Raw genomic sequence first — 23,221 nt, forward strand, 5'->3', positions numbered from 1 at the left:
CCAGTTGATCATCCTGCCTTAGATTCCTTTTGTTGACATATCCAGACCCAAGCCAACAGATGGCGCAGGCTGGGGCAGAGGGTCTGGCTGTCTACCTCAGGACCTTCCCCTGCGGGTGGAATCCCGCAAGCTGTCCCCCCACTTCATTGGCCCTTTCAAGGTGCTGAGGAGGGTCAACCCAATGGCCTACCGCCTCCAGCTACCCCGGAACATGCAGATTAACCCCACTTTCCCTGTCTCCCGGCTCGGGACAGTGGCTGTCAGCCCCATGGTGGTCGCTACGTGGCCGCCACCGCCTCCGCGCATCATTGGGGGCCAGTCCGCCTACACAGTCCACCGCATGATGGACTCCTGCTGGGTTCGCCAGACCTTGCAGTACCTGGTGGATTGGGAGGGGTATGGGCCCGAGGAATGGTCCTGGATTCGGGCTCAGAACATCCTGGATCCGGCCCTGGTCCGGGAGTTTTATCGCGAGGGGGAGGGGGAGGTCCTGTCAGGAATGCTCCTGAGTCTGCTGCTCCCTCCACTGGTTGCCGTTGGCCGCCATAGACTCTTTTATTGTTTTCATTCGTTTATTTGCCACACCTGTGCCTCATTTGTTGCCTGTTATTTAGGCCTTGCCTTTTTCTTACTCAGTGCTCTGTTTTGAGTTTTCACTCACCACATGGGTTAGTTGTTTCTCAGTTTATCTGCAAATTATTTTGATGTTTCTCAGTTTATCTGCAATGCCTGGGACAGGTGATAACTTGCACTGTACTGTATGTCTGAGACTGTAAGAGAACACTAACACTTTTATAAATGCTCCTTTGATTTGAATATATTAATGAGTATATTTATATATTTAATCAATCAATCAACACAATCAACACCTTGGAGCTACTGTACAACACTAAAGTGCAGCAACCAAAAAGGAACAACAGTCTTGAGTGACCGTTGCTTTCCAGTTGCTGATTTACAAGATGTGATAGATGTTTAACCCAGTCTACTGTATAAGGCTTGCCTCTGGTGTGTGGGATTCCCTCTCTGCTATTCCTCCCCACTCTATACCCCTCCTCTTCCTTTCCACTGCTCCAGTGCAACCTCTCTCCTCCACCTCTCACAGCTTGCCCTGCACTGGGAGTGAGGCAGTCAGAGCTCAGCCGAATAGTCTTTCTAAGCATTTACGCTGGAGCTTAGCTGAGTAGTAGGTATCATTGAATTAAAGAATAGGCCTTAGTATGTTGGAACTCTGATCTGTGGTTAGTTTTAAATCAGCTAAGCCAGTGCTCGATCAGTTTCTCCTGGAACTCTGATCTAGAAACAGCTGTCTCCCTCGCACAGAGAATCTAGAAAGAATTGAGACCAGAGTGTGCGGGTGTAAAAAACATGGAAAGCATGGACCTTGAGAAGGAGGAGAAGCACTACTGCATTCGCTGGAAGCATGTAGCCCTCATCTGCGCTGCAGTGGTGGTCTCAGCCATAGCTGTGGGGCTAGGGGTGGGCCTCACACGACCCGACGTCTCCCCGCCTGTCCCGGACCCCCCCAAGCCTACCACCAGCCCTGCGCCCCCACCAGCTGATAAGGGGCCCTGCATGCCGTCCAACGACAGCAGCGGGGAATGGACTAATTTTCGTCTGCCCACCTACGTGAAGCCCGTCCACTATGACCTGCATCTGGAGCCCGACCTGACCTCTGACCTCTACACGGGGAGTGTGTCCATCCATCTGCAGGTCACCAGGCCCACACGCCACCTGTGGCTCCATATCAGGGAGACATTTGTCAGCGCCGTGCCCAAGCTGCTGCTAAAGAGTGGAGAGTCTCAGAGGGAGGTGGCTGTGAAAAGTTGCTTTGAGTACAAAGAACAGGAGTATGTGGTGGTGGAGGCGGGGGAGGAACTGCCGGTCACCAAGCCCAATGAGCTGTATGTTCTCAGCCTGGACTTCAAGGGCTGGCTCAATGGTTCTCTGGTGGGCTTCTACAGAGTCACTTATGTAGAGAACGGGGTCATCAAGTAAGTATGTGTGTGTGTGTGTGTGTGTGTGTGTGTGTGTTTACCTGTTTGCGAGTGTGAGTGTACATATAGACTGTGATTATGTGTGTGTGTGTGCGCATGCAGACAGTTACAATATCCATTAAGCAGGTGTCTCTTGATGTGTGGGCTGTATTGTTACTAACAAATACTGTATTGTTTCTTTCTCTTATCTCTTTAGGTTAGTGTATCTGTTTTAGGAGTTTTTCATAACAATATTAGTTCTGTTTCTATGCTCTTAAAGGAGCAGGGCATGAATTTGTTGGAAATCTGCCACCTCTGGCCAGTGCGGCGAAATTCAGCTTGAAGTTCAAACAACAACATCCCCTCCCTAATAACAATATAACCCCCCGAAATGGACTTGCAGTGTCGGACATTACTGTAGCTGTTGTGTTTCTGCATGCGCGCACAATTCAAAGTGGCAGAGCAGAGACAGAAATGTGAACATTTGTGAGTCCACTCCCCTAGAACACAGGCAGAAACAACATGTTTGTAGAAACATGTTTGTATGCAAACCGAGTGTCGGGTAGGACATTGCATTTTAAAAAGCACTTTTTCCGAACCAAAACAGCACTGTAAATGAAATATATCTTTCAAGGCACTGCATTCCCTGATCGCTACCAATTAAACATAGACATTACAAAGACATTACACCATTAGGAAGCTTTTAGCTTGCATGTTACATACTGGACCGTTAACATTTTATTGGAAATATATTTACATATACATACAATGCAAGAAGAAACTGTGGACAGCTGGAGCATCAGAGCATCAGTTAGCCATAGTTAGGGGAAGAGCGATTTACAGGGGCAGAATTTAATGTGTACTGAGCATGGTTTTATAATTCAAGTAAATCATTTTCCACGTTGAAATGTATGTGTGCTGCAAGTCCTACTTTGGACCCTGAATTCATTTTATTAGATCTTTAACCATGCTTCTGATATGCAATGTGGGAAAGGGAGGAGAATCTGCAGAACAACTTCAGACCACCGGCCAAAATTCCTTTGAGGACAATTTAATTTTGGGCGCAAGTTTACAAAGTGTAATCTGAGTGTTGACGTGTGTGTCTGTGTGTATGTGTGTGTGTGTGCGTGAGAACGTGTGTGAACTTTGCTTTCTGGTAAATACAAGGAAAGTCAGTTATATTATCCAGACACACAGTTTATTCAATCACTGGCTGCTAACTGGCAGCCACCACTACTGCTGCTGCTGCAGTTATTATTATTACTACTACTACCACTACTGCTGCTACTACTACTACTACTAATACTAATACTACTACGGCTGCTACTACTACTACTACTACTACGGCAGCAGTGGCTGCTACTACTACTACTACTACTACTACTACTACTGCTGCTGCTGTAGCTGCTACTACTACTACTACTACTACTGCTATTACGACCACTACTACTACTACTACTATCACTACCGCTGTTACTACAACTACTGTACTACTAGAAATATTAGTAGATAATAGGGACTACGGTTAGATCAGAGTGAATCATCAATTCAATGTGTCCATAATTACCTACCACAACACATTGTTTTAAAAAGGTAGTTAGTAGATGTCTTTATTCAAAATTTGTCACAAATGTTTTGGTGAAGTTTAGCTTTTGGTTCTGTATCAGTATCTTCAAATGGAAACAAGCTTATGTAGTTGGATTATTGACTATATTTCCAATCCATCTTCACTTCTCCTAAAACTGCCACAATCCTGTTAATTGTGTGAATCGCTTAATGTGTTACTTAATGTAATTAAATGGAAACAGATATCCACTTTTTGGGCTTTGTGAAGCTTTCAAAACCTTTAGAAGGTCTTTCACAAACCACTCATAAGCAAATGTTGTGCTGTATTAGTGGTGACAAGCAAGTTGTGCCACATTTGACAAAATACAAGGACCTGTTTCAGTATAATCCATTATATCATAATTTATTTGCTTAGAAATTATTTGTGATGCATGTGTGTACTGTAGGCCTCATAAAGGGTTTATGACGGCAGCATGATGCTGTAAACACAATTTTCTCCACTCGTTATGTTTGGGGTTGAGGTTAGGGTGAAAGGTATTATATAAGGTTATGGTTAGGTATACGTTAATGATTGGTTAGGGTCAAGGTTAAGGGGTGGGGTTAGGGTTAGGGTTAGGGTTAAGGTTAGATATAGCGTTACAGTCAAACCGGACAAGCAGCCTATTATATATGACAATTTATATACAGTCACGTACATGTTATTATACAACGGCTTGATTTGAACAAGAATTCTGATTAGCCGAGACGCATTCGAAGCCGTGCTTTATTCCCTGATAAAGTAACAGCTATGATGCGTTTTCCTGTTTACCATACATTACAGTAATATCCCTGCACGAATTACGAAGATTTGTTTATCAAGTTAACTTGACAACCGTGGTTGTTTTGAGAACTATATTTCTAAGCACAGGGCAGAAACCAGCACAATCTATCTTGCAATAAATACTTAAGACATTGTTTTCTTGTCACAATTCTCCATCTTGTTTTGTAACCATAGTATAAAAGCAATAAAGCACTTGAGTCTGTTAAGTACATAGCTAACCATGCGAATCGTGCTGTTGTTGCCATTATTGCAAATGTAAAGCCATGGGCGGCCTACCTTTTCATGTTTTACTGAACTGTTTGAGTCACTAGTGCCTTTCATCACATCATCACTAACCCATCATCATGCTGCATCAGTATGGGGGCATAGACATTATTCATGTGTTAATGCTGTCTTAAACCATGTCTGCAGATGTTATCTTGGAGTGGGTAAATACACACCAAATTCTGCAATTCAGAATATGTATTTTTAAAAACAGGCAAAGATTAAGCAGCATGCGAAATGAACACCTTTGTAATTTATTACATGGCTCTTTTAGCTCCATTCATATGCCTCAACTCACTGATACTGACAAAGTGTTCACAAGAAATGATTGCGTTTGAATTTGCACTTTCAGAGAGTGAAGAACAAAGCCTGTCATCTTATTCTCCAACTCAGATGTTTCTTTATAAGCTCCTAAATGTACTTTAAATGACATATAGATGATGTATTGTATTTATAGTAGTATAAGAGTGGTCCACAATGTCTTTTAAATCAGTATTTTTATATTGTTCGATTGATACATTATCGTGGAGTGACACTTAAACAAATTAATAACTACCTTATCTATCGATCGATCGATCTATTGATCTATCTATCTATCTACATGTAGCCACTGCATTTCTCTTTTTCTCTTCAGAAAAATTGCTGCCACTGACCATGAGCCAACAGATGCCCGCAAATCTTTCCCCTGCTTCGATGAACCAAACAAAAAGGCAACCTATAAAATCTCCATCACCCACGACAATGCCTATGAAGCACTTTCCAATATGCCATTGGAGGTATGTTAAGCAAAGAGAAAACAGTAACTATCTTTATTTAAATGTATCTTTATCTTCATTTAAAGCATTTGCTGTGTAGACATTAGGTAAAGGCTGTGTTCTCTACTCTAAACTTTGTAGTTAATCTGAATAATATGTGATGTATTTACCATTCAGAGCCATGACATTATTCTTATGATTGGGTATAATTTCGAATGATACAAAGTTGGACATGCATGTTACACATCAATAATATCCTTATCACTAAAACAATTTGAGGAGGCAAGGTTAGTTTCCATTAAACTTCTGTGGAAGTTTGGATACTGAGAGAGGGGAATGAGTGTTGGGAATGCAAAACCATGTGCCATCAATCTTCCCCCTCCAAGGCTGTCCTTGGTGCAGAGAAAAACACAGAACAGAGGCTGACTGACATCTTCATTAACCCACAGCTTCCCCTTGAACCACTTCCTGGAAGTAAGACCAAAACCTCCTTTCTCAAGTCAGTTCCAATGAGTACCTATTTGGTATGTTTTGCTGTGCACCAGTTTGCGTATGTGGAAAGGCTATCCTCCCGAGGAATTCCTGTGAGTACTGGCAATTTTTCCCTGATGTCATTTTCACTGATCTATTCTATCTACTAATGTGAACTACATGTACTTTAAACAAACCCCAAAAATATTTAGTTTTGTGTAGAGACAAGGGGACAGAAACTCTGATCTCCCAGCTTGCATTAAAACAGACTTGTGTTTAATGTGTGATTTCTAACCAAGCCCCAAGGCATTGTATTAGGTGGCACACTTTCACATCCCTATCGGCCAACAGGTGTAAGCACAGTTTAGCCACGAGTTTGGCCAATGAGGACATCTCCCTGTTACCAGCCCATTGTAAAGTCACATTTCAAACAGACTAAATAAAGACATTACGTGGCCGAGACAGCTCTAGATATTTGCACATACAATATTGGCTCTGCACAGGGCACGAGCAGTTCATGAGAAAGTGAAGTTCAGTACCTCTCACAGCGGCAGCTTCTCTTGCAGCTTGAGCTGACAACCATAGCAACTCTATAGCAACGCATGACATAGGTATCTGCTGTGCTCATGCGAAAATTCTATTTACATCAGTTGGGAGATGTCATTATAGCTTTGTCTCATCAAATTAAAGTCTATTTTTCTAACCCATTATAAATGTTATAATCACAAAAAGTTGCTGTGTTGCACTTCTACTGCCAGCAAACGTAAATACCTGGACCTACAATTTCATCTTGTTCCATCATCACAAGGAGACGGAGAGAAGAGATTGGTGGCTGCAATGATTTGGCAAGCTGTAAGGGGGGATGTAAGAAATTACAATCCTTTCATACATAGTCTCTCTATTTCAGGGCACCAAAAGTAATGGGACAGATAGATTCATATACTGTCCGATTTAAGCACTCATGTTTAGTATTTGGTCGACTTTGCATGCAATAACTGTCTTGAAGTCTGCAACCCTATTGACCCCACCAGACACTGGGATAAGTAGGCATGAAGGTGTTAGAGAATACCATCCACAGAATACGCCACCAGACGAACTACAGAGGCTATAGAGTGAAGCACTGCAAGACACAACCCACTAGTTATCCTTAAAAAGGATGGTCAGGTTAAAGTTTGCTAAAAAGTACCTAAAAGAGCCTGCAGTGTTCTGGAAAAGGGTCTTGTGGACAAATGAGACAACAATTAACATGTACCAGAGTGATGGCAAGAGTAAAGTGTAGAGAAAAAAAACAACTGCCCAATATCCACAGCATGCCACCTCATCTGTGCAATATGGTGGAGGGGGTGTTATGGCTTGGTTGTGTATGGCTGCCACTGGAACTGGCTCACTTGTTTTCATTGATGATGTGACTGCTGACAGCAGCAGCAGGATGATTTCTGATGTGTACAGAAACAGCTTGTCAGCCCAAGTACAAGCAAATTAGACTTCAGGCAGTTATTGCATGCAAAGATTTTAAACATGAGTGCTTAACTTGGACATTTGATAAATCTGTCCCATCACTTTTGGTTAAAAGCTGAGAATCTCTATCTTAACCTCATAGTTAACCTCATAATTGCTTGATTTCAAATATATACGTAAAGTATACTTTACTTTAAGGGATTCATTTTCTTTCTTTAATTCTTTAATTAATTTGTTGTAGTTCACAGAAGTCTTTGTCTATTATGTCTTTTCTAGATCCAGCTTTTCGAGCTGTTTCAGCTGTTTGCTCATAGCGATCAGTGTTAGGTGATCATCCGTCACTTGAGCTCAATACATTTCTAGAAAGTTTACTATCTTGTTTTGGCTTGCTCATATGAACGTGCTCGTCAATAAAGTTGAGTTTCTCTAGTTGCCGGATATCAACGTTGTATTCCAGTGTGTTCAATAGATTATGTTCTTTAGATAATATCCATGGGATTTTCTTCTTCTCTCCTTGACATCTAAACAATCTCAGTACAGCTGATTACGTAGGGATTTAGAAATGTAAATGAGTTCCTGGAAGAACTGTGGACTGATTAATCTTTTCTTGAGATGTAAACACACAAATACACTCACACATGCTCACACTCACACAACCCTCATATACTGATACTCTTATGTGTTTTCTCATCCTTTCTTTGCAGTTGCGAATCTATGCCCAGCCTACGCAAATCCACACAGCAGAGTATGCTGCTGACACGACCAAGGTCATTTTCGACTACTTTGAGGAGTATTTCAACATGACATACTCCATCGACAAACTAGGTAATTTGAGATTTGGAAACAGAGCATAACATTTTCTATTTTATTTTAATGATTATCATAAAAGAAAGGCATTGAAATGTGTCAGACTCAGTGTGTGAGCCTTTATGAGTGCTTTTTTTTAGCTGAGAACCGTTATGAATGCAATATGGCAAGTCTTATAGTTTTCGTGATTAGATTAATTCATAGGGCCTCCAAGTGGGTAGTGGGTGGCGAACAGCTGTAGTTTGGAGTCCGTCTACCACCCATCAGGGCCTACATGGATGACATGAAAACCATGACAAACAACAGCACCTTGCACCAGGCGCCTTCTAGGGAAGCTTCAAGAGAATATTACTTGGGCCAGAATGAAATTCAAGCCGTCCAAATCAAGAAGCATCTCTATAATGAAAGGCAAACTGACAGAACAAAGGTTCTTCATCGATCAAGAACCTATCCCAACTGTGTCAGAGAAGCCAATCAAAAGTCTAGGAAGATGGTACGACGGCTCTCCACCATGGCGACATCGTTGGCCAAGTCCAACACGGAAGAGGCGGCTTGGGGTTTGGCGGAAAACAACTTTGCTGGAACAAGGCATCCTCACTAGAGCGGTGGAAGTTGGTTGTGGCCGAAGTCCGCCGACAGGAGGAGTCAATTAGGTGTACCAAGGCTATGACGCAAGCTAAACAGGGCCAGTGGACGAGATGGGAGAGTGTGGAAAAATGGAAAATCAGCTGGAAGGACATGTGAGAGATGGAGACAAGCAGGATAGGTTTCCTCATTCGAGCAACCTACAACGTTCCTAACCCTAAAGATCTCAACCAATGGCTGGGCAAAGATCCATCATGCCCCCTGTGTTCAACACCAGGTACACTTAGACACATCCTCACTGGGTGTAAAGTGAGCCTCTCCCAAGGACAGTACACCTGGAGACACAATCAAGTGCTCAAGTGCCTGGCAGCGACTCCAAGCGAAACCAAGAGAACAACCAACAATGCCTTGCCGCCCAGAACAACCAACCCAGTTCTGCCAATTGCCTTTGTTTAGGACGATTCCACCAAGGACCAGGTTTGGACTGCTGGAGGCAGCCCGGGACTGACAGATGCTGGTGGACGTGGGCCAACGGCTTACGGTTCCATCAGAAATAGCTATCACCAACTTGAGGCCTGATCTGGTCCTGTGGTCCAACTGTCAGCGAATGGTGTACTTTGTGGAGCTCACAGTCCCTTGGGAGGATGCTGCGCGGGAAGCTTTCGAAAGAAAGAAACTGCGATACACAGAGCTTACAGAACAGGCAAGGGGCTGGAGAGCAAAGATCTGCCCAGTAGAAGTTGGATGTCGGGGCTTCGGGGCAACATCAACTGTAAAGCTGTTGAAGGACCTGAGGTTCAGTGGACAAGCCCTACGCCAGACCATCAAGTAAACATCAGGGGTGACAGAGCGTAGTAGAGGAGGGTGGTACTGGGATGCCAGAACGCAGCACTGAGCCTACTGGAGACGTCGTGGGCCCAGTCAGCGAAACATTGGTGAAAGTAGGAGCTCACTTGACAACCCTAATGACGTGTCTGCCCAGCCTTTCTCAACATCGAGTAGCATAGGTCAGTGCTTAAGCCTCCCATTACTACCAGGAGCATGGGAGAGTAAGAGGTGGCACTTTGGATTTTTTAACATCACGTCCTGTGTATTTGAAAACATATCACATTCTACACTGGTAGTTATTCATTTAAAAAAATAAAATAATAATAATAATAATAATTACTTTACACATTACAAACATATTCATATTCTGCACTTTATAGATGCAGCTATAGAGCACTATGAAAATGTATTAATGCTATGTCACACACTTATAATGTATAAGAAATATCACAGCCTCATGTCCTACTGCCTCATTATGCAGTTTCATAATGGTCTATGACTGCATTGTAAGTTGCTATGAATGTTCATAAGGCAATATTACACTTCAAGAGGCCTTCTCAAGTACATTGTCACCTTTTCCTCCTCAACCAGATAAGATCGCGATCCCTGACTTTGGCACAGGGGCGATGGAGAACTGGGGTCTAATCACATACAGGGAAACCAACCTCCTGTATGATGAGAATGAGTCCTCCTCTTACAATAAGCAACGTGTGGCTAGCGTCATCGCACATGAGTTGGTCCACCAGGTGAGAGACACCCTTCCTTTTGATCAAGTTGTAAACAGTTAACAAGTAATCAACCTGACCTTCTTGATATTGGGTTGGAAAACTAACAAGAGTTATTCAACCACTGTTAACTCAAATGTCTACAAAGAGTTGATGATCAGGACATATTTAGGGTAAGTAAGGCGCACAATCCTAACATCAATGTGTATAGTACAGCATTATATACACATTTGTGTGTGGGAGGGGGGGGAAATATAGGGGGGGAAGAATAATTCCACAAGAGGAGGCCAAGTTCAATCATCCTTAAATTATATTCCTGTAATGTTTCATGGCGATCAGAGTCCAAATATATCAACACATGACTAAACAGTAATGAGGTTCATTAGTAAGCGCCAGAACTCAATGTTTAGAGAAGAGAACAATCCTATCTTTGTTCCAGCCAATCAAGACCTTGAAATGTTTAATGTTGACCATGCAATTCTTCAGGATTTCGAAAGCCTTGTGAGAATGCCAGCCTTCCAGTTATCTATCAAGCCTTTTATGATGATGTGCAACACCATAAGGGCTATATCTGATATATGATCTCTTTACTGTCAAAGGTGATAAGAGGCTGATTGGGCAGTCAATAAAGTGTTATGAAGTGTCCAAAGTTACATGGTTGAGGGACAAGTGGGAAGCTGCTGTTTCCTTGTTTTACGCAGTTTGTTACAGGAAAGCAACACTCTGAAAACCTCTTTCTACTCATACAAAATGTGACTTAATTTATTATCTTTTTTTATTGCAGACACATTTGTGTTAGAAGTCACATTCAAATAATATCAATCAGAATACAGTAGGCCTATAGTATGTGCCATGAGAATAGAGAGGGGGCTGCACTTGCATCAGGCGACAACGGTTTCTCCCAAGTTTTTACCCTACCCTTCAACTGACTACCTAGTGTATACACACGATCGCTTTGATGCTAATTTCAGATGTAAGCTCCCTACAAAAAACTGCAAAACTTTCCATTGTGCATTCGTTTTAATATAGGACATATTTCAAACCTGAATCATTGCTTCAAACTAAAAATGTAAGGTTGTGTATCCTGCAAAAACTCCCCTTTTACCTCACCTGCCTTCTAACATGGAACCTTAGTTCTCCTCACGCACTACAAATTCTTATGTTTTTTGTGATATTTCCCTCCTGTAGTGGTTTGGGAACATTGTGACCATGGATTGGTGGGATGACCTTTGGCTTAATGAGGGCTTTGCCAGTTTCTTTGAGTACATCGGTGTAGAGAAGGCAGAGCCTACCTGGAGAATGGTGAGTCTTTCTTTGGTTGCAGAGCCCTCCTGAAAAGGGTAGCCATCAAAATTACTATATAAAGGTTTTATAACAGTTGACATAGTGTTTCATGACAACTCATTCCAATTGCATACGTCATTGACGATAATAGGTTAGTAGAAAAGGTGTAACATTTGACAATTTGTACAAATACAGGCGTATATTCTGATATTGTTCACTATTCGTCAGTTACAGTACATAATATATTGCTAGTTATTCTACCAACCTTCATTACAGACACAGTTTCAGGAGACTAATGTGGCCTCATTAGCCTATGCCTATTAGTCCATTAGTAATGTTAGCCAACAGTATCCAGCAACCCAGATATTAGTCAGCAAAAAAAACAGACATTTAAGTAAGGTATTGGTTGTGTTTATGCTATAAGTTTAGGATTGGTTTTGGTTCTAAGTTTTATTGTCATATATACTGAAATACAGGGGAGTTCACAACAGTGTAATGAAGTTCTAGGGTTAAGGTTAGAATTAAGTCTAGGGATAGCTTTACAGTCAAACCGGACGAGCAGCCTATGACAATTTCAATAGGTCACGTATTTACCACTGCCATTTTTTAAAACAGGGTGTGGGACAATTTCATTTTTAATTGAGTCAATTCAGGAAGTGAATTGAAATCCTAAATCAAGAATTTAAAATTCAGCACTAAAAATAAATGACACCTTTTCAATTTGTTTTTACTGTAAACTCCTGAATAACCTACATTGTACATCTACTTTGGTCTTTAACAGCGTGACATCATGATCATCAGTGACGTACTTCCTGTCATGGTGGATGACGCCCTACTGTCCTCCCATCCAATCATTGTGGACGTGTCAACACCTGCTGAGATTACCTCTGTGTTCGATGCCATATCCTACAGCAAGGTAGTGTCTCATGCCAGAAGATGCTTAGAATGGCTATTCACATTATAATGTTACTGACAGTTTTCAGAACCAATCATTTAACATTGCTGGGGAAGGTAGGTAGGGGGATGAGTGCCCTAGGCTCAGAGACCACTAAGCGCTGCAGAGCTTCAAGGTTTTGTGTCGTGGCCAATTCCATTCCAAAATAATTTAGTATGTGAATAGCTGTTTTCTTTTAGAGGGTGTAACGCGCATCTCAGAGACCTCCTTCAGGAGAGGATGTTATATTAAAATACAGTGTGCACTGTAATTATTGGGATAGTGATTTTGTTTTGTTTTTTAAAAATCTTCTTTTGGCTCTATACTCAAACAATTACAATGAGGTATGAAGTATACATTCTCAGCTTTTATTTGAGGGTATTTGTATACATCTTGATTTCTATTTTGAAATAAGAAAATTTGTTATACATAGTCCCCCTTTTTCATGGCACCACAGGTATTGGGACGGATTCATATTTATTTAAAATAAATCACTCATGTTCAGTATTTGGTCACATATTCACAAATTCCCCCAACTCTTTATCACTGTTATTTATATCCACCCAAGAGCAAATACTGATAATGCAGCCAACACCATGTTTAATGTCACTCATAAACTAAACCCAGATGCTCCTAAATTCATATTGGGTAATTTCAATAGTTGCATTCTCAAGTGGACTCTGAGCACCTACACTCAGTATGTGACCTGTTATACAATAAATTAAAAAAATCATTGACTTATGTTGGCTCAGTCCCGAAAGCTTACTCATCCTTAGTGAGAGCCCCTCTGGGCAGATCAGATCACTGTCTCTCTCAGACCAGTCTATAGACAACTACTAAAAAGGGAGAAGGTGATGGAAAAAGAAATCCAGGTTTGGGATGATGACCATGTTGTTAAACTACAAGATTGCTTTGAGTGTACCACCTGGAATGTTTTTGTTCCTGATCTGTGGGACAGTTGTTTTGGCTTTTTTCCTAATCATGGTGAGCACTCTTCAGTCATCCACTGTAGAAGTGTTCCTTGGCCTACCAGGCTGTTTAGGATGTCTGAGCTCACCAGTGCTTCCTTTCCTTTTGATGATGTTCCAAACAGTTGATTTTGGTAGGTTTAGGGTTTTGGCTATGTTTTCTGAAATTTCAAGCCTCATATTGGCTTCTCTGACTTGTATCAATACTAAACATTGAGAGCTCTCTTATGACTGCACAAATGATGCGACAGAACACACCTGATGAACCAGAAACATCTGTCAAGCCAACTGTCCCATCAGTTTTGGGTACCCTTAAATAGGGGGACTATGCATAAAAAGTGTTTCCCTGTTACTCTTTTTCTAGGGAGCATCAATTCTCAGGATGTTGGAGAATTGGATGGGTCGAGACAGCTTCAGAGACGGCTGCAGAGTAAGTAACCATTATATCCCTTAAAGTAGAATAGAAACTTAACTCAATTGTATCACATTGTCACATTATTTTTTTTCATCGTATCATCCCGTGTTTCATATTGACATTTCATATTGTTGCCCCCTCAATGCAGACTCAAAAGACTTAACATTCTTGAAACATGGTCAATATGAAAGCCTGAGATGTGAAAAGGGATTAATCTTGTAGCAATCCCACCGATAATCTATATATATTTTTTTTTAAATGTTTTGGAGCCAAAAAACTGCCTGTATTCGGGCCCATGATGCAGATGAGTAATCATACTCTGATCCTTTAACCCAACAGACATATTTGAAAACATACCCGTTTCAGAATGCCAAAACAGCAAACTTCTGGGCATCCCTCGCTAACGTAAGTTTTATGTCCTGTTTTGTCAGATTTGCTATTTTTATATATCAACTCTGCATGGAGTATGTTTGTTGGAGTAGATGTTATCTATAATATTTGATTGTAGTGTTCGCTAAATATTTGGTATGAAATGGTATGAAATATCTACTATGTAGATGTCTTTTTGTTTACATGTGTGTTTACATGTGTATATGTGTATGTGTGAATATTTTATACATTTACAGGTGAGTGGGTTGCCTGTTGCAGATGTAATGGACACATGGACCAAACAGATGGGCTACCCTGTGCTGGACCTGTCAATTGTGGGCGACCAGGCCAAAGTCACACAGAAAAGATTCTTACTGGACCCCAACGCTGATCCCACCATGCCAACCTCACCACTTGGGTCAGCAGCACACATTTTCAAAACCCCATTACACTGTTAAAAGAAAGTGTTTTGCAAAACCCAAAAACTATTGGCAACTGAGCTGCCACCAATTAACGACGTTCAAAACCTTTTTTCCACTGGTGTTTGCAGACATACATATAGTAGTGAAACAAATTTTTGTGAAAGTTTTGAGATATGTTTTACGATGTATGAAACACTCATTATGCAATGCTTTGAGGGGGCGGAGATAGCACAGCTTTTTTACCCATGACCTTAGTGGCTCCTATTTCGCAGAGACTTTCTATCCCAAGCGCAGGGTCCAACTTACACTCAGAGGGCTTGGCCCCGAACGTGATTTAGCCGAGATTCAGGGTGCTGGAGCCCCCTCCACAGCAAGTCTATACATACTCAAGTGGAGGGTGTTTGAGGGGCAGTGGGAGAGTCGGGGTGTGGTGCCTTTTCAATGCTCCACTCCCACAGCCCTCATCTTCTTGCAGGACCTGGCTTTGTTGCTAGCCTTGACCACGGACAAGCGCATTAGTGACCTCCATGCACTCTCGGTTCATTCTTCATGCACTCAGTTTGCCCCTGTCAGAAATGAGGCGTTCAGGGGGTGTGATCAACTGTCTGTGTGTTTTGCAAACAAACAGCGCCTTCCCACTGGATAGTGGAGGTTATTGCAAAAGAGTACAGTTCTAAAGACCTTCAGTCCCCATTCCACAAGTGGGATTGCTAAGTCTTGGGCTCTGTTTAAAGGCATCTCTGTTTCTGACATTTGTGAAATGAGCGAGAGTTGCAGGAGCCTTTATAGGCTGGACTGGGCGCGGTCAGTCATGCAAAGTGCTCCTGGACTGTTCCAGGCGTGATTGAATAGGGTTTCAATGCATAGGAAGTGCATATCACATAGTGAGATGTCTCCCTCATCTCCTTCAGAGAATTGGGGTTACCTTGACTTCTTCAAGGTCCGAGTGCGACACTTGAGTGATGTCTAAAGCTGGGTAGACACTACGGCTCTATTCTGATTTCCTTGCACGCAGCACCTTTTACACACTTCTGGCTCCACACTTTCCAAGATTTGATATTCCCATTTTGAAAAAGTATGCACGTATCTCACCAAATAGGCGTTCCAGACTTTACAGGCGTTCAAGACTTTACACAGTTGGAAAATTACACACTCTACTTCAAAATCCCACTCCTCTGGTGGCCAAGAGAAATCATCTATGAGTTCAATTCAAGACAGATTTGTTTGAGAAATTCCTATGTCCTATGGCTATAAAACCTTTATTTTGAAGGCAGCCCTTCAGGATAGTAAAATATAAAAACTGGAATCTCATCATTATCATTAGACTTTAAATAACAACTAAATAGCCTGTTCTTTGCCATAGCCAACCTGCTTTGGAGTAGAACTTCTAATGTGCTAGAGGGGGATCTTCATAGCAGTACAACATGTTTGTGTCCTCTCTATCATCTCAATAAACCATAGGATATATCAATTTCAGTAAGATTACCTATCCTATACCTAAAATTATCTTTCAATCAATCATGCATGACCACTGTCCATGGTGCTTATATTGAGTTGCGAAATTAGTGGTAGAAACATCTGACAACTGTCACAATTGTCATGGAGCACTCAAGTGTTTGCAAAGATTGTAACATTTGTTCCCAAAGTGTCTTTGATAAAACAATCATCAAACATGTTAAAATTGTCTTGTACTTCAATCATCTGCCCATCTATCACCACAACACAGCGGTTCCAACATCCACGATATAGCACACCCTCTTGTCTGTTATTGTGAAGAGGAGGGCTTAATTTAAATTAATGAAAAATACCAATTGATTCTCAAAGAATATGAATGTCTAATGAGCTTAGTACAACTGTCTTATTGTATCATGACCCAAAATATACACATGATAACCATTTTGTTTAACAGTGTAGCTTTTGGTAATTAGATTGTATTGATTGAGTAATTTGTGCTAATTACCAATCAGTGATAACATCAGTTTTCAGTTGGGTTTTAATAGATGTTTCTTTTACAGCTACAAGTGGACCATCCCTGTAACGTGGCACTCCGTGGATAGTAACAAGAATATGTCTGTCATATTTGACAAGTCCAGCTCAGGTGAGTTAGTTCATTGTAGTACACTTCCATTATCAACCACTTGACTTGTTTGACATTACTGCCTCAGCCTCTGATGATGTGATGCATTTAGTCCATTTAAAATCAAATGTATTTTGTTTTCTAACCATACTTTACGTCTCACATACTGATATCTAGAGTTCGTCTTACCTGAGTATTCCCATACTACCGATGGACTCGTGAAGGTCAACAATGATCATATTGGATTCTACCGAGTCAATCACAACGATAACATGTGGAGTACCATTAGTCAACAGCTTCAAACAAACCACATGGTAAAGTTATCAGTTATCAGTGATTGTAATTATTTCAATCATGGGAGTGATAATAGTAGCAAGCTTAGTTGTGAGAGCAGTGGAACAGATACAGTAATATCTGTTGTTTCAGATATAATTCTCAAGTCACTAGTCACATTTGGTAGCAGTACACTTCAAAGAAAGTGTTGTGAAAAACTAGACTAGAAGAGATGGATGAATGATTGAGGTTTGAGGGGGTAGGATATATACATGCCACAGTAGAATGGGAGGGCAGGGGCCTGGCTACAGAAGAGATACTAATCCCATGACTATTGTCTTGTGAGAAGACACACCAAACGTGGGAATAACTGTGGACACACACAGCTAAGGGTTATATAAGTGTTCAAACAGGTAAAATTTATGTTGTATTCTTACCACACCGCATGCAATGAAAGGGAAGAAGCTAAGCCCAGGTATCGCTACTTGTCCGCAGCACAAGGCCCCTCGCACAAAGCAATGAAAGGAATTAGTGGCAGTGACGCATATACACTAGTATGGGGATGGCCAGTGTTCCCTATGCAGTCTAGAAGGGGCACTTTGAACTGTTGGGCCACAGTAAAGGGCCAATAACACTTTGTATGACACCCCTCGTGGTTGAAACACACTTGATATGTATATTAGAAGTGTCAAGTTATAGCACATGGACGGTAGCTCATCAGGTAGTGTCTGGGATTTATAATTAGACCCTGACGTTGGCCGGAGATTGAATCCCAGTGATATAATTATAATATCATTTTCTCCCATCCTCCCATTGTTGTTGGAATAATTGTGTTATTTAGTGTAGCTTATGATACTCTTTTGTCTTCAGCATCCTAAATAATACCAGTTATGCACAGTTTTAGAAAATAAAAATGTGGTGGAGAAAAAACTCTATATAAACATAAACGTCACTTTGGATAAAGGCGTCTGCTAAATGCCATAAATGTAAATGTCACATTTAGTGACATCACATTTAGTGTATCATAATACTTATATTGGGTTTACATTCAAATACCAGATCTTAGCTTAGGTCCACCACTTTGTATGGTTTTAAAACACAATACGCATGTTTTGAGTCACTTTCTTCTAACAGTGTTGATGTTATGTATCAGCTATAATAGTTCAAGTTCAAGCTCAAGTTGTTTGTTTTCTGTTTTGACTGTCACACTTTGCTTACTAGGAGTTTGACGCAGCTGATCGAACCAGTTACATTGATGATGTCTTTGCTCTGGGGAGGTAGGTCGACACTGCATACTCCTTTATTATTCAAATGAAACACTCAAAGAATATAATGTGTTGACATGCTAAGGTGATAAATGTCACTCTTGTCTCCTTCTGTCTATATTTACTTGTCAAGCTTCAGAAAACAGAGAAACATAACAGCTTGTTATTGGCTTTATCAGGGGAGATGTTGTCGATTACGCCAATGCATTCAACTTGACAAAATACCTGGCCAATGAGACTGAGTACATTGTTTGGGATCGTGTGTCCACTTCCATTGCCTATGTGCGAGACATGTTGTCAGACGACAACACCCTCTACCCAAAGTTTCAGGTGAGTGTGACATGTGACCTGTTTTATAGTTGAGTTATTACGCCCTCTGTTGACCGACGAGAACACTGTTGAGAGTAATCTTGTTCGTATGCAGTATAAAGACATGCTTTCCCTATAGACATTATTCCGTGAGCATGTCCGGACTATCTCCACACAAGTGGGATGGGAAGACGTTGGTAGCCAGACAGAGAGGTAGGTGTGAGAGCTTTTGAGATTAAATGGAAACATTTTGCTTTTTTCATTATATACAGTATTTGATGGCTTAAGAATGTGTTGTATAGGCTGTTGCGTGAGACAGTCCTGGGAATTGCTTGTCAAATGGGTGATCAGGATGCCCTGAATGAGGCGTTGGACATCTTTGACAAATGGATCAAAGGAACCACCAGGTAATTATTATTCGTGAATTAAATAAATTGAATGTCATTTTATCAACATTTCATCAAGTGTCATCTGAGGAAAACAAAAATTGGGATATATCTGTCTTACTGTTGTGAATTACACTAAATTATGTTTGTGTGTATGTTATGTAAACTGCCTTGATGACTAAATAATAACTCTGAATTCTAGCTATAAGGCAGCTCACACTTTGACATAATATATGCTGCATTTCTTTCCAGAGGATGTTCCTTCATATCTGTCCTCATACACTCCCTCTCGCAGTTACTAGTTTGTTTGTCAATATGTTTGTTTGTCAATTTGTCAATATGGGAGGTTGTGGATCTCTTGCTTACACCGACCTAGACACCTCAAATCTGTAGTGAGGGGTGAACAAGTGGAGGCAACAACATTTTAAAATGAAATGCAGCCATGATGTAGTCGTAATGAAGCCTTTTTTGCTTATCCAGCTGCATGCTAAATGAATGGCCAGTAGCTGTTTTGTTAGTATCTCTGATTCCCAAAGTTAAGTCTTGTTTATCCCATCAAGCCCTAATGGTTCCTTGACCTTTTCACCTCCAGCAGTGTGGCGGTGAACCTACGCCTACTGGTGTATCGCTATGGCATGAAGAATGGCTTAGAGGAAAGTTGGAACAAAATGTTTGAGAAATACCGAACTGCGACCCTGGCCCAAGAGAAAGACAAGCTCCTGTATGGACTGGCATCAGTAGAGAATGTCGCTCTTCTGTACAAGTAAATAACAACAAATCATTATGTTCTTAGTCATACACATTAATTTCAGGTTAATCAAAAGAAAAGTGGTGTAATATGTTTTATTGGCAAGTGTGTGATAAAAAAGTCATTCTCACAACAGTACCATTTATTTAGACAGAAATGTTTTTTTTGGGATTGAGATTGCTTCCATTGTGACAGGCAAACTGAACCGAGCACAGCTAAGTATTTTTTTTAAATTATTTTAAATGCTATTTGATCCCAGGTCTGGTTTTCACTAATAGCAAGTATACAGTAAACATGTTGTCCCCCACAAATGATGTAGCGCCTCTCTTTATGTGAATTGGTGACAATTATTCAAATGTATAACTGAAAGGTTACCGGAATGCGTAGTGTGTATAATTCATTATCAGTCTTGCTTCTGACAGTTTTGCGTTTATTTGAAGGCAGTCCACGGATTGGTGTAGGCTGAAAAGTTACCGGAGCTTGTAGTGATTATTTGATTAATTTCCAAGGATTTGAAGGTGTGGTCTGCGCTTCTCTCTTTGCACTCTATTTTGATGGAGGTTCTTATGATAACAACCTATCACTTTAGCTGCCCCAAGGTGGATCGGCGTCACCTTGAAACTCCTAAATAATATATATAGCAGGACTCATCATTTACCCAAGTTGCGTCAAAATTGGGCCAATCAGTGTACATTTGTAAATGCTGCATCTGTATGGCAAGACGCATCACCCATGTTTCATCAAGATTGTCCCTGTGGTGTCGGAGATAAAGCATGTGACATACGAATGGACAGAGACCGATCCATAGTCCCCTTGGTGTTCTTCAGAGTATTCAACACTGTTACTACAATACCTGATACCAAACTGTGATTAGTTATTGTTTTCATGAATCCTAAAGAAATATAATAAAAGTAATAATCATTATTTTATCATGCTTTTGTAGAATATACCAGTTAAATAGCAGACCATGAAATAAAGTGTACTGTTTTACTTTGCAGGTTATTGGAAGCATCTAAAGATGACAGTGTGGTGAGGAGTCAGGATCTGTTCACTGTGGTCTACTATGTGTCTCTGAATCGCTACGGCAAAACCATGGCATGGGACTGGGTCACCCTCAACTGGGATTATCTGGTGAAAAGGTGAGTCAGTTCTCTGAGTCATTTCCCTGAGTCTGAATGAAAAGTCAATGGTTGTGATTGTGTTTGAACTGTGAGTCACTGAACTAATTGACTGAGCCATATGTGGCTGAATCCAGAGGTGTTACCGTGTTTAGAATGAGCTGAGGGAAATACTGCAAGTGTGTAAGTCAGTCACTGAGAATCCCCACGCTGAAACTCATTATGTTCGGCTATGCCATTTCCGAGGTCACTATGCTGTCATGGTAGTTGATTCACCCTGATGATTTATTTCCAAGACTACTGGGTGTGAGAGTTTTGTCTGTGAATCATTCAGACAAGCCTCTCTATTTGAGTGAATAATGTGGCGGTGTTTCATTTTTAGTTTTTTGTTACAGATACACCATCAATGACAGAAACTTGGGGCGCCTGCTGACCCGAATCACCACAAACTACAACACAGCCTTACAGTTGTGGCAGGTTAGTAGTAGACAGTTCTACCTGCCAGTTTCAGATTTGCTGACTGACCGTGATTTGTGTGGTTGCGTTTTCAGTGTTTCTAGAATTACTCCCAACCATTTATTTGCAAAAATGTAAATCTTTCGACATTATCAGTGTTTCTCAACATTTTTGTACCATCATTTAAATGTCATAAGGCACCCCTAACCACCCAGCTAACTCTTACTCTATGCCACCACATCTACACAGTGTGTTTCACTCTGACTACATTCTTAGAAAAAAAGGTTCTAATTAGTACCAAAAAAGGTTTCTTAATTTGTCCCTGTGGGGGAACCCTACCCCCCTTTCCACAGAGGGTTCTAAATGAGACCCAAAAGGGTTTAACATGAAACCTAAAAGGATTCTTCAAAGGGTTCCCCTACAGGGACAAATAAAGAACCCTTTTTTTCAAAGAGTGTACATTGCAGTCGCCTTCCTCCAATGTTTACCTACCATATCATCGACTGCACAGTAAAGAAATCGCACTTTCAGCCAAAATACTGTATATAATAACTACAAAAACTATTATTTGGAGGACAGCTTTGTGCATTAGGCCTAAAGCCTAACGAATTTGGGAATAATATTTTGTGAAGAGTGAATTGAGTGTCTGTATGCAGCATAACCGGCCTATATCAATGCAGAAACCAGTTGTGTAAATTTGGCTGTGCAAATATTTTATCTTAGTCTATTGGTGAAAGGTTAAAGTAAAGGCGTCTTATATCAATACAGAGTTAGTATGACAGTAGCCTAATGGCGCCCAAATTATTTTTCTCTTCGGTCACAGAAGGTGATTGCACCAAGAGGAAAGCCCTCCCTGTACGCAACGAGACACAGCACTGTAAAATACAGACAACCAGTGTCATAGTAAAACATTTAGGAATAAACATCTTGCTTCATTCACAGGCTTCTCCAACACTCTCCTTTTATGGAGGGATGCTACATCATTAGTGGTGGACAACATGTTTACTGTACACTTGTTTTTCATTGGAGTGGGCCTTTAAAACTGTCTGTGTGGTTTGTGTTGTAGATGGAGCACTTTTTCAAGCTCACCCCTAATGCCGGGGCTGGGGAGATGCCCAGGCTGCAAGCTCTGGAAACGGTGAGGAACAACATCGAGTGGGTCAGGAGGAACAAGGCAGAGATCGGCTCATGGTTAGAGAGCAACGTTGCTTACTGATGACCTCAAGAAAACTAAAGCCTAATCCTAGGCCCGGTTCAGAGACAACCTTAGCCTTCGACTCTAGCGTAGATCTGAAAGAAGCGGATATGTTTAAACACAACATGATTACAGCTCTACCATGACACAACATTTAAACACAACATGAATACACAACATGATTACAGCTCTACCATGCCATCAGATAGGCTTAGCAGAATTTTCGCCATCTTGCTTACAACTACCCATTCCTTTCAGATCTACAAGTGTCTTCATCTCCTGCCTTTCTCTTTTTCATATGGCAGGAGTGACCAACTAACTGTCTGCTTAGGTTCACCCCTACCTTTTCATTGACCACTGATTTAGACCTGGAAACCAGATGATCAAACCTTTATAGCTTTTTATTTAATATTTCAACAATAGCATTTCTTCAAGTCAAGACAAATAAATTTCAGTTAAATAAAAAAGAAGTGTAAGCCTCACAAAATAAATTACAAAGCAGTTGACAGTGCAACCTCACCAGAAACGGTAATGTGACAGTGATTCCCCTGAGCTGCAGTTTATTCCAGCCGTTCCCTCCAATCAGCCTTCGTTCGCTCCCTTTGATAGATCTGATAGGACTGGGAAGGTGTAAGCATAATAGCGAAAACTTAGTGGAGCTATAGTTTTTAAGCCCAGTCAATCCTATCTGATCTATGAGGGGGAGTGAATGAGGGCAGATCAGAGAGAACTTTCTGGAATGGAACACAG

General features: G+C 41.1%; 1 protein-coding gene across 1 annotated transcript; it reads left to right on the forward strand.

The window, feature by feature from the left end:
- Nucleotides 1-1,365: 1,365 nt before the first annotated feature.
- enpep (glutamyl aminopeptidase) lies at nucleotides 1,366-22,492 on the forward strand (the record flags this gene model as incomplete). Its single annotated transcript, XM_083683006.1, has 20 exons — nucleotides 1,366-1,991; nucleotides 5,258-5,399; nucleotides 5,831-5,962; nucleotides 8,012-8,132; nucleotides 10,119-10,273; nucleotides 11,441-11,554; nucleotides 12,318-12,452; nucleotides 13,803-13,868; nucleotides 14,193-14,258; nucleotides 14,480-14,640; nucleotides 16,660-16,742; nucleotides 16,899-17,035; nucleotides 18,216-18,271; nucleotides 18,439-18,589; nucleotides 18,708-18,781; nucleotides 18,871-18,975; nucleotides 19,547-19,717; nucleotides 20,701-20,841; nucleotides 21,216-21,297; nucleotides 22,343-22,492. The coding sequence occupies 20 exons, from the start codon at nucleotides 1,366-1,368 to the stop codon at nucleotides 22,490-22,492; spliced, it is 2,868 nt and encodes a 955-aa protein (XP_083539132.1).
- Nucleotides 22,493-23,221: the final 729 nt, after the last annotated feature.

The sequence above is a fragment of the Argentina silus genome (genome assembly GCF_951799395.1).
Source record: "Argentina silus genome assembly, chromosome: 13".
Classification (NCBI taxonomy): Eukaryota; Metazoa; Chordata; class Actinopteri; order Argentiniformes; family Argentinidae; genus Argentina; species Argentina silus.